The 12,268-nt window shown below is 48.5% G+C and overlaps 1 protein-coding gene across 1 annotated transcript; it reads left to right on the top strand.

Annotated features, from left to right (window-relative positions):
• Nucleotides 1-284: 284 nt before the first annotated feature.
• On the top strand, nt 285-8,884 carry LOC138649494 (amino acid transporter heavy chain SLC3A2-like). Its single transcript, XM_069739968.1, has 10 exons — nt 285-420; nt 1,693-2,136; nt 4,076-4,249; nt 4,363-4,466; nt 5,322-5,393; nt 5,487-5,551; nt 5,628-5,814; nt 5,907-6,047; nt 6,187-6,291; nt 8,145-8,884. Exons 2-10 carry the CDS (start codon nt 1,710-1,712, stop codon nt 8,490-8,492), a joined length of 1,623 nt encoding a protein of 540 aa, XP_069596069.1. The 5' UTR covers nt 285-420; nt 1,693-1,709; the 3' UTR covers nt 8,493-8,884.
• The last annotated feature ends 3,384 nt before the right edge of the window (nt 8,885-12,268 follow it).

Genomic DNA, 12,268 nt, shown 5'->3' with positions numbered 1-12,268 from the left:
TTGGTAAGTCTTTTAGTGTAACGGTGCCTTTAGGTAACTCAAATCGTGACTCCAGCACTGAGGGATGGTGTAACACTAATGCGTGCAGTCTGGGGGCACTTAAGAGATAACAATAGGAAGCCCTTTTTTTTCTTTTCCCTTCCACCCTGTCCTGTGCTTCTCTGCACCATTTCTCTAGTACTCCCATGCATTTACTAACAGTGCACATCTACTTCTCTTCTGACTGCTCCTCCCAGATCAGTGACTCATTGGGGAGGAGCAGTCAGGCTTCAATAAGCTGAATCTGATAAGCTGCAGGGCACTGGCCAAGAAAGAAAAACTCCCACTGCAGAGCCCACTCCTTCCATTCACAGCAGGGAGCAGCTCTGTGTATCAGCTCTTTCACTATAAGCTGCTGCTGATCCACACACTGCAGTCCAGGTGAGCGGAGGAGCCGGCAGGCCCCGGCTAGTTGTGGCTATGGCAGGGCCCCGGCTAGTTGTGGCTATGGCAGGGCCCCGGCTAGTTGTGGCTATGGCCCCGGCTAGTTGTGGCTATGGCCCGGCTAGTTGTGGCTATGGCAGGGCCCGGCTAGTTGTGGCTATGGCCCCGGCTAGTTGTGGCTATGGCAGGGCCCCGGCTAGTTGTGGCTATGGCCCGGCTAGTTGTGGCTATGGCAGGGCCCCGGCTAGTTGTGGCTATGGCCCCGGCTAGTTGTGGCTATGGCCCGGCTAGTTGTGGCTATGGCAGGGCCCGGCTAGTTGTGGCTATGGCAGGGCCCGGCTAGTTGTGGCTATGGCAGGGCCCCGGCTAGTTGTGGCTATGGCCCGGCTAGTTGTGGCTATGGCCCCGGCTAGTTGTGGCTATGGCCCGGCTAGTTGTGGCTATGGCCCCGGCTAGTTGTGGCTATGGCCCCGGCTAGTTGTGGCTATGGCCCCGGCTAGTTGTGGCTATAGCAGGGCCCTGGCTAGTTGTGGCTATGGCCCCGGCTAGTTGTGGCTATGGCAGGCCCCGGCTAGTTGTGGCTATGGCAGGCCCCGGCTAGTTGTGGCTATGGCAGGGCCCTGGCTAGTTGTGGCTATGGCAGGGCCCTGGCTAGTTGTGGCTATGGCCCCGGCTAGTTGTGGCTATAGCAGGGCCCTGGCTAGTTGTGGCTATGGCCCCGGCTAGTTGTGGCTATGGCAGGCCCCGGCTAGTTGTGGCTATGGCAGGCCCCGGCTAGTTGTGGCTATGGCAGGGCCCTGGCTAGTTGTGGCTATGGCAGGCCCCGGCTAGTTGTGGCTATGGCAGGGCCCTGGCTAGTTGTGGCTATGGCAGGCCCCGGCTAGTTGTGGCTATAGCAGGGCCCTGGCTAGTTGTGGCTATGGCCCCGGCTAGTTGTGGCTATGGCAGGCCCCGGCTAGTTGTGGCTATGGCAGGCCCCGGCTAGTTGTGGCTATGGCAGGCCCCGGCTAGTTGTGGCTATGGCAGGCCCCGGCTAGTTGTGGCTATGGCAGGGCCCTGGCTAGTTGTGGCTATGGCAGGGCCCGGCTAGTTGTGGCTATGGCCCCGGCTAGTTGTGGCTATGGCAGGGCCCGGCTAGTTGTGGCTATGGCCCCGGCTAGTTGTGGCTATGGCCCCGGCTAGTTGTGGCTATGGCCCCGGCTAGTTGTGGCTATGGCCCCGGCTAGTTGTGGCTATGGCGGCCGGGCTCATGTGTCTTCTCTCCCGCAGGCTTCCTCCCCGCAGACATGACACAGGACACGGCGTTAGACATGAAGGACGTGGAGCTGAACGAGATCGACCCCGAGAAGCAGCCGATGGCGGCGGAGGCAGGAGAGTCCCCAGTGGGGGGCGAGAAAAACGGGGCGGTGAAGGTGAAGCTGGAGGACGATGATGGCGGCAGCCGGCCAGTGAAGTTCACCGGCCTGTCCAAGGAGGAGCTGCTGAAGGTGGCCGGCACCGCGGGCTGGGTGCGGGTGCGCTGGGCGCTGCTCATCCTCTTCTGGCTGGGTTGGGCCGGCATGCTGGCCGGAGCGGTGGCCATCATCGTCCAGGCCCCGCGCTGCCGCCCGCTGCCCGCCATGGAGTGGTGGAACAAGGGGCCCCTCTACCAGATCGGAGACCCCGCCACCTTCCAGGACGCCGAGGGCCAGGACGGGGTCGGGGACATCGCTGGTGAGTAATGAACGGAGCCTGCTCTGTACACGTCACTGCAGGCAGGGTGACGTCACCGGAAGTGTCTGCCTGTGTTGCATCAGCTCCTGCCTGTGCTTCTTCCATGACGTTCTGTACTTGTCATTATGCCACGAATTGTCCCTGTTCTCAGGAGCCCCCCATACGTGATGTGATGACCCCCTGACGTTCTGTACTTGTCATTATGCCACGAATTGTCCCTGTTCTCAGGAGCCCCCCATACGTGATGTGATGACCCCCTGACGTTCTGTACTTGTCATTATGCCACGAATTGTCCCTGTTCTCAGGAGCCCCCCATACGTGATGTGATGACCCCCCTGACGTTCTGTACTTGTCATTATGCCACGTGATGTCCCTGTTCTCAGGAGCCCCCCATACGTGATGTGATGACCCCCTGACGTTCTGTACTTGTCATTATGCCACGTAATGTCCCTGTTCTCAGGAGCCCCCCATACGTGATGTGATGACCCCCTGACGTTCTGTACTTGTCATTATGCCACGTACTGTCCCTGTTCTCAGGGGCCCCCCATACGTGATGTGGTGACCCCCTGAAGTTCTGTACTTGTCATTATGCCACGTGATGTCCCTGTTCTCAGGAGCCCCCCATACGTGATGTGATGACCCCCTGACGTTCTGTACTTGTCATTATGCCACGTAATGTCCCTGTTCTCAGGGGCCCCCCATACGTGATGTGGTGACCCCCTGAAGTTCTGTACTTGTCATTATGCCACGTGATGTCCCTGTTCTCAGGAGCCCCCCATACGTGATGTGATGACCCCCTGACATTCTGTACTTGTCATTATGCCACGTAATGTCCCTGTTCTCAGGGGCCCCCCATACGTGATGTGGTGACCCCCTGAAGTTCTGTACTTGTCATTATGCCACGTGATGTCCCTGTTCTCAGGGGCCCCCCATACGTGATGTGGTGACCCCCTGAAGTTCTGTACTTGTCATTATGCCACGTGATGTCCCTGTTCTCAGGAGCCCCCCATACGTGATGTGATGACCCCCTGACGTTCTGTACTTGTCATTATGCCACGTAATGTCCCTGTTCTCAGGAGCCCCCCATACGTGATGTGGTGACCCCCTGACGTTCTGTACTTGTCATTATGCCACGTAATGTCCCTGTTCTCAGGAGCCCCCCATACATGATGACCCCCTGTCAGCATCAGGTATCGAATGGCAGTCTCCAAGTGACGGTGTATGGTGCTCATTGCCGTACCCATATACACTGCATACAGCGGCGATCGTTGCCACCAGGACCCCCGTTCTGATGAGTTGCACCTTTATTGTCATTCTTGCAGATGGTGGATTAATTTTGTTCATATGGAATTCTTGACAAGGCTAAAGGAAATGTTACAGCGCCGCCACAGGAGAGCTGAGGCATTACATGGCGCCTGTTGAATTAAGAGGTTAAGGATTTCTTTTGAAACAGGAGCAATAATATAACATTATTTGTACTTATTGTAAGCCCCCCAACCACCCACAGGTGACTGCTGCAGCCGATCACTGGTCTCCAGTCTTGTGCTGGGCTGTGATTGACTGCAGCTGTCACCAAGGACACCTATGACATGAGCACTGCTGGACAGCTGGCTTAAATATGTTATCTTGTATGTGAATGCCTCCACTACCTTCTGTCACAGTTCAATAATCTTCAACCCCTTTAATTCACTGGGCACTATGTGATGCTTCATGTCTTCTCTGGTGTCGCTGCAGAGGACCCGCTGTCCTGACAAGTTACGGCCAAGCATGGTGGGTCTCTGCAGCTGAGTATTGAGACTTTTTTTTACTTCCCAATTGAAGATTATAGTCCAAGTGTTTTGTCTATTCAGAAAATGTGCAGACAGACCCTGTGATGTAGGGACTGTTAACAAGCTGGTGGTTAATAACTCCGATCATGTCCTGTTTCATCGATGTCCAGGAATACAGCATCGTCTGGATTCCCTCAGCACCCTGAAAGTGAAGGGTCTGGTGATCGGGCCGCTGCACATCAATTCTAAAGACGATCCTTCCAGTACCAGGCTCAAGGAGATTGACCAGAAATACGGAACCATAGAAAACTTCAAAAGCCTCCTGGATGCTGCTCGTAAGAAAAGTGAGTACCACGTGTGGTGCCCCCCAAGGCAGGTGGGATCACTGAGGAGTCTGTGCTGGTGGTACACCAGGAGAATGGCAGTCTGTGTACTAAGCAGATTCGTTTATTTTTAGGCATTCAGATAGTTTTGGACCTAACCCCGAACTACAGAGGAGAAGATGTCTGGTTCAACCAGGAAATGAAACAGCCAGAGAGTGCCCTGCTAACACAAATAAAGGTGCGCCCACCATACACAGGCCTGTCCGGCAGCGAGTATGAGCTCTGATTACATAATGCTGCCTACATTGACTGTATCCTATAAAGCTTAAAGGGGTCTTCCAGGTTGGGAAAACTCTTGTGCTTTGAAGAAAAAAAAATCACCCTCCCCTGGTCCAACAATCTCCAGCTGCTGCTCCCCGCGGTGTCTGTGGTATTGATGTTGCATCAACAACATGGCGGACAATAAGTGAGCTCATCAGGTGTTGTCATCAGCTCTGGTGTAGCTGTCAACATCATGTCAGTACTGTGGGTAATAACAGTCAGGAGCAATGATAAAGACTCAATGCTGGACCCAGGGTGGGTGAGTAAAACCACCGTCCACAGGTGCAGTTTTTCTGAAACTGGAAAACCCTTTTTATGGGTTTTTTTTATGTTCAGAATATTGATTCTTTCTGTATGATCGTCTATCCGTATCGGATTGTCTCCATTGCATGCACAGGATGCTGCAGTGTTTTCTGCCCTTTCCATGTGTGTTTTCTGGTTACTGCAGTGTTGTCCCATTTATCTTAACACTGGGATACCCAGCACAGCAATCACTTAGATGGTGGGCAGGCAATCATTTGGGGAACTCTACAGTTGGATTGTCTAGTCCAAGTATATACTGTCTATATTTTACACTGGACTAAGTAATTTGCCCCACTGCCTGCTTGTTCCACAGAGTGGTGCAGCTCTTTAAATGGCACTGCCACTCTTGGAAAGTGATGCAAGTTTTCAAGCAGGCAGACCTTATTGTCCCCTCAAACTCCTTTTATTTCCCTATTTTTTTCAATCTCGGAGGAAGACTTACGGTAACTTTTTATTGATGGTCTTTCAGGATGCTATGCATTTCTGGCTTGAAAAGGGAGTTGGAGGAATTTACATCAGCGGATTTGAGGAAATTCAGAATGTAAGTCTATTTGTCTAACACTTTGATAGTAGGTTCTGTCATATTACATCCTCTGTTCGCTGATAACACGTTTGTTCGTCCCTTACTATACAGCCCGATGAGATCGTTCCTGAGCTGCAGAACATCACTGTAAACCACAGCTCTGAGGGTAGAGCGAGGCGAGTATCTAGGACGCTCTTCTCCGCACTAGTAGAAGATGCATATTGACAGGTTTTGTGTTTTCTCTTGCTATAGGGTGCTGCTCATCTCCTCTAATGATTCCCCCAGCAACCAGATAATGAGTATCCTCAATGACACGACCACTGGTATATTAAGCACCAGCTACTTGTTGAGCAAAGGGAATGAAAGCGACAACTCTCTCGGAGAGCGGATCAGGCAGTATCAAGGGTTCGCTTGGGAACAGGACAAGATTCTGTGGGCGGTGAGTATACCTGGACTTTGCCATATACTTCAGCTTCTGTGGGTACCAGTATGTCGATCGATATTCGCATTTATAATGTTTCTTTCCTCTAGATCCGACCACGTCTAGGACACTTGGCTTCTGCGGTGAAGGAGAAGTTGCTGCGTGTGTATCAGCTCCTGCTCTTCACTCTTCAGGGAACACCTTTAACTCTGTATGGAGATGAGATTGGACTTAAAGATTTGCCTGGACAGGTAAGGGTTCTTACATTAGGATTAGCCTAATAAAATGACATCAGTGGGCAAGCCTAGGCACAAAGTGGTCTACGCCAAATCCGTTAATCTGCCCTTTACTAGTCTGCACATTGTTCCTTACGTGTTCCCTCCTCCGCAGCCTGCACGTGGCCCGTACATGCAGTGGGATAGCGGTAAAAATCATGGCTTCTCTGAAGGCACAGTGGGCGAGGTGAATGAGCTCAACATGAACATCTCATTTAAGGTAAGGAGTGAGTATATGATCGTACTAAATATGAATATTTATGATCTGACCTCGGTCGTACAAGTCCTCATGTGGTTGACTTCTCGCATGTTCTTCAAGCTGAGAATTATTGAAAGCTTTTATTATTTTGACAGCTGAATGATTAGTGTAAAAAATTACCAGAGGGGCTTTAGGCTATGTGCACACATCCGGAATTGCCACAGAAATTTCCTCGGCAATTCCGCAACTGTGCCGCGGATAAAACGCATGCGGAATTGTCATGCGTTTTCCTGTTAAACACTAGTGTTTGACAAGTGTGACCAACTTTTTACTATTAAAGTAAACATAGTAAAAAGATCTAATGTTAAAAATAATAATAATAAAAAAAAATCGTGATATTCTCACCTTCCGGCGGCCCCGGCAGCCTTCCCGCTCCTTGTGGCAATGACCCCAGATGACGTAGCATCACGCGAGACCGCTACGTCATCACTGGTCATTGCCGCAAAGCATGACTGGGAACGGGAGCATCGCGAGGAGCGGGAAGGCTGCCGGGGCCGCAAGAAGGTGACAATATCAAAATTTTATATTTTAATTTTTTTTTTTTTACAAGTATATGGTTCCCAGGGCCTGGAGGAGAGTCTCCTCTCCTCCACCTTGTGTACCAACCGCACATGATCCGCTTACTTCTTACATGGAGGGCATAGCCACATGCGGAAAGTAAGCGGATCAATGCATTCTTATGTGTGCGGAATCCCCGCGATTCTGCACAAAGAATGAACATGCTGCGTTTTTTTCCGGAATGCGATTCCGCCGCGGAAAAAAAACGCAACATGTGCACAAAAATTGCAGATTGCATTCTAATAGGATGCTTAATGTATGCGGTTTTATCGCATTTTTATAGCGAAAAAACTCGAAAAATCCTGAACGTGTGCACACATCCTTAAAGTGATAAAATTCTGATGCTAGATGGTCAGAGGACAACTTCCTACACTCTTAGACATGATGTTTTTTGGGAGAAGGGATTAGGCTTTTATGGACATATCTGGCTGCTGCTGATCTCCCTTAAGAATAAAGATCAGTCATGTTGAAGTCACAACCAAAATTGTGTTGTCAGCAAAGTGACGACATAAGCTGGTCAGCTGGATCAGCCTGCACCTACACGATGCCTTACCATACACTGCGATATATCAGACTGATCTGCCACTCAGGAGTCTGGGAAATACTTTTTTTTTAACCAAAAGATATATGACGGTGCTAAAGACGTCACGATCCAACAGATCTGCTGAGATACATACACGATCAGCATGGAATCGCATGGACCTTTTTCATTAGTATCTTGGCAGGTGTTTGGGGTCATAACATCATGTGCTTCAATCGCCTCCTGTGTAGAAGTAGAGAACCCCACTTTAGAGAAGAGCGTAGGGACTTTGATTTAATGGTGATTGTTGGGTGCTTTCATTTTGAGCATATGACTAGTCATAAATGGCATAATGCAAATGTGCTATACTCTAGTGGGGTGCACGCAGCGGCTGGTGTAGAGGGCTGTGTGTTTTTGCGTGTGCCTGCCTATCTCTCCAACCTTTGTTCTCTGCAGTAACCTATGCACTTGCGTGTTTTCCGTAATCTTTGCTCTGTTCCTCTGCGATCTGCTCACGCTGCAGTTTTATCCTTGCTGTCGGCAGCTTTCTCTGCAGCAGCGGCTTCATCCCCCTCCTGACTCGGCTCATTGCATTGTGCGCTCCTAATCCTGTGGTGCGGACTCTTGGATACAACCTTTACTCTACTTGGCTACAGACTGAGAAGAGAACATGAGCCCAGGGCTGAAATGTCTGTTCTTTTCACAAACTTTTCTTTATTTTTCACTTTGTCTCTAGGCCCAGGAAGGCGATAAAGATTCTTTACTCAGTCTTTACAAGCGTCTGAGCGATCTGCGGGGCAAAGAACGGTCCCTTCTTCACGGAGACTTCACGTTACTCAACCACACTGGCAAGGCGTTGGCCTTTGTGCGGAGTTGGGACCAAAATGAAAGATTTGTGACCGTAGTAAACTTTGCTCCCGAGGAGGAGACGGAGGTGTCCATAGCACATAAGAATATGCCGGAGCAGTGTTCACTAGTTCTGAGCTCCAATCCCGAGAGGAAAGAGGGAAGCGTCGTTCCTGTAAAGAGGCTGACGTTAGCGGCAGGAGAAGCCTTACTGCTGAAATATCCGTACAGCGCGTAAGGAGCGCTCTGCTGGCGGAGCCGCACTCTCACATTCCACATTCTGACCCTGTCCACTCCAGCAGGCACAGTATTAGCCCTTGCGCCATCCCTCCCTTTCACTCTTCCCTCCCTTTCATCCTTCATTGCGCTGAGACCACCATCACCATTAATGTCTAAATTTTTTATCGAGTAAGAGTTTCTTTAAACGCGTTAACAGCAATAAGTGTAGTGTGCTTTCTCGTGTCGTGAACGTAAATGCTCTAGGATGTGTGCACACTTGTGTATGGATGATTGATTCATACCGATAATACAGTATTGCGGCAGACTGACCCCTGGGTGTTTGCGGAGGGAATAATAAAAGGGTTTCTGGTCAGAAGATGTTTCCTTATAATAAAAGTAGTTTACATGTGAGTGGATATTGTCGTGTGGTTACTTTTCTTTTTGTTTACAACTCAAATGTTAGATTGGAATTACCTTATTCCTGCAAAAGAGGTTCTGCAGCAGTTAAAGGCAATCTCTCTTCTATGTTCTTAACACGGTAACGGTATGTGCTAAGCCGATCTTCATGTGCTTCCCCTTAAACGGCAGAGAATTTTTATATTTGTTTTTGTGGCTGGCATGCTTGGTTTATACATTAGTAGTAGACAACCCATTTAAATATACTTGAGCGCCCCAGAGTAAAAAGAAAACCTGAATCAAAAAACAAAATTCTTCAGTGATGTTGGTGCTTTATTCCTGACATTAGTCAGCAGCTGCATTTCCATTTTCTGTCAAGAGTATTGATTGCCTGCAGCGGTCATGTAACTCCTAAAATACAATAATAGCAATATAATAATCTCTTTATATGGCGCCAACATATTCCTCAGCGCTTTACATTTTGCACACATTATCATCGCTGTCCCCGATGGGGCTCACAATCAGAATTCCCTATGTCTTTGGAATGTGGGAAGAAACCGGAGTACCCGGAGGAAACCCACGCAAACGCGGGGAGAACATACAAACTACTTGCAGATGTTGTCCTTGGTGGGATTTGAACCCAGGACTCCAGGGCTGCAGTGCTAACCACTGAGCCGAATCTTCCCCTCCACCCCCCCCCCCTATCCCTGGGACTTGTATGACCTATTAATATGGGCATACAGGTACTAGAAATGTTACACTGGTCATACCTGTATGCCTCATATTATTGGTCTTGTTGTGGAGGAATGGTCTTCTTTCCTTATGCTAATGATTTCTTCCAGGCTCTGGGGTATGTGGTGATAAGGTGCTCGCTCCACTTCCTCCCTGCATAGTAATTGCTATGTACACATGGTTCCTAGCGATGACTATGCAGGGAGGAAGTGGGGAGAGCATATTATCAGTGCGCACACCAGATGTCAGTGACTGCGGCACCTTTACAGAAGAACCCTGAGTGCAGCACCCACAGAAGGGAGGATGAGGTGTAAAGTTCTGTGACACACCTGTGGTGTCCATATGTTCACTGCACCCCTAGATGAACTCATTGAGAGGTGGAGTTTGTAAAATGAGGTCACGTATGGGGGTTCTACTGGTCTGGAACCCCAGGGGCTCTGCCAATGTGACATGGCACCCTCAAACCAGTGCAGCAAAATCTGCCGCTCTCTCTCCCTTCTGAACTTTGCTCTGCGCCTCAAAGAGAGAGAGCTGTACTCAGGAGAAATTGTATAACAAATTATGCAATTATGCAAATTATGCAATTTCGCGCTTCCAGCAATCACGTCAGAAATACGCACTCCGGTGACCCGTGTCACGTGATCGCAGGTCACCGGTGTGTTGGCATGACAATCGGAGGTCTGGAGACCTCTATGGTTGTCAATGCCAGCTTGCTGTGAGCGCCACCCAGTGGTCGGCGCTCATAGGAACTGAGTAAATCTACTACATAGAGGCGATCTGATCATTGCCTCTATGTAGCAGAGCCGATCGGGTTGTGCCAGCTTCTAGTCTCCTATTGAGGCATGGCAAAAGTAAAAAGAAAATGTTTTTAAAAAAATTAAATATAAAAGTTCAAATCGCCCGCCTTCACCCTATTCAAAATAAAAATAAAATCAAACATACACATATTTGGTATCGCCACGTTCAAAATCGCCCGATCTCTCGATAAGAAAAAAGGATTAACCTGATAGCGAGAAAAAAAAGTCAAAACGCCAATATTACTTTTATTTTTTTTGTCGCCACGACATTGCATTAAAACATAACGGGCGATCAAAAGATCTTATCTGCATAAAAGTGGTATAATTAAAAATGACAGCTTAGCACGCAAAAAATAAGCCCTCACCTGACCCCAGATCACGAAAAATGGAGACGCTACGGGTATCAAAAAATGGCTCTTTTTTTTTAAAAAAAAAAACTGTTTGGATTTTTTTTTTCACCACTTAGATAAAAAAAAAACTAGACATGTTTGGTGTCTATAAACTCCTAATGACCTGGAGAATCATAATGGCAGGACAGTTTTAGCATTTAGTGAACCTACTGAAAAAGCCAAAAAAAAAAACCAAGTGTGGGATTGCAATTTCTTTGCAATTTCTCCGCACTTGGATTTTTTTTTTCCCGTTTTCTAGTACACGACATAGTAAAATCAATGGTGTCGTTCAAACGTACAACTCATCCCTCAAAAAAACAAGCCCTCACATGGCCATATTGATGGAAAAATAAAAAAGTTATGGCTTTGGGAAGAAGAGGAGCGAAAAACGAAAATCGCAAAAACGAAAAAAGCTCCTGGGGTTAAGGGGTTAAACTTTGGGGGATATTATTTAAAAAGTCTCTATGGGAAGGGACCTGTACAGGTCCTTCTCAAAAAATTAGCATATAGTGTTAAATTTCATTATTTACCATAATGTAATGATTACAATTAAACTTTCATATATTAGATTCATTATCCACCAACTGAAATTTGTCAGGTCTTTTATTGTTTTAATACTGATGATTTTGGCATACAACTCCTGATAACCCAAAAAACCTGTCTCAATAAATTAGCATATCAAGAAAAGGTTCTCTAAACGACCTAATCTTCTGAATCAACTAATTAACTCTAAACACATGCAAAAGATACCTGAGGCTTTTATAAACTCCCTGCCTGGTTCATTACTCAAAACCCCCATCATGGGTAAAGGCCCCTTCACATTAAGCGACGCTGCAGCGATACCGACAACGATCCGGATCGCTGCAGCGTCGCTGTTTGGTCGCTGGAGAGCTGTCACACAGACCGCTCTCCAGCGACCAACGATGCCGGTAACCAGGGTAAACATCGGGTAACTAAGCGCAGGGCCGCGCTTAGTAACCCGATGTTTACCCTGGTTACCATGCTAAAAGTAAAAAAAAAAAAAACACTACATACTTACCTACAGCCGTCTGTCCTCCAGCGCTGCGCTCTGCTTCTCTGCTCTCCTCTTGTACTGTCTGGGAGCCGGAAAGCAGAGCGGTGACGTCACCGCTCTGCTTTCCGGCTCACAGCCAGTACAGGAGGAGTGCAGAGCGCAGCGCTGGAGGACAGACAGCGGTAGGTAAGTATGTAGTGTTTGTTTTTTTTTACTTTTAGCATGGTAACCAGGGTAAACATCGGGTTACTAAGCGCGGCCCTGCGCTTAGTTACCCGATGTTTACCCTGGTTACCAGTGAAGACATCGCTGGATCGGTGTCACACACGCCGATCCAGCGATGCCTCCAGGGAGTCCAGCGACGAAATAAAGTTCTGGACTTTCCTCAGCGACCAACGATCTCCCAGCAGGGGCCTGATCGTTGGTCGCTGTCACACATAACGATTTCATTAACGATATCGTTGCT

This window comes from Ranitomeya imitator, chromosome 9, assembly GCF_032444005.1.
Source record: "Ranitomeya imitator isolate aRanImi1 chromosome 9, aRanImi1.pri, whole genome shotgun sequence".
In the NCBI taxonomy this organism is placed as follows: Eukaryota; Metazoa; Chordata; class Amphibia; order Anura; family Dendrobatidae; genus Ranitomeya; species Ranitomeya imitator.
The sequence above is the reverse complement of the archived record's forward strand: the minus strand, read 5'-3'. Positions and strand labels throughout refer to the sequence as shown.

Coding starts and splice junctions, on each gene's coding strand:
- LOC138649494 (XM_069739968.1), top strand. CDS start 1,710: ATGACACAGGACACGGCGTTAGACATGAAGGACGTGGAGCTGAACGAG. Junction 4,250..4,362: donor GGATGCTGCTCGTAAGAAAA/GTGAGTACCACG, acceptor GTTTATTTTTAG/GCATTCAGATAGTTTTGGAC. Junction 6,048..6,186: donor TTAAAGATTTGCCTGGACAG/GTAAGGGTTCTT, acceptor CCTCCTCCGCAG/CCTGCACGTGGCCCGTACAT.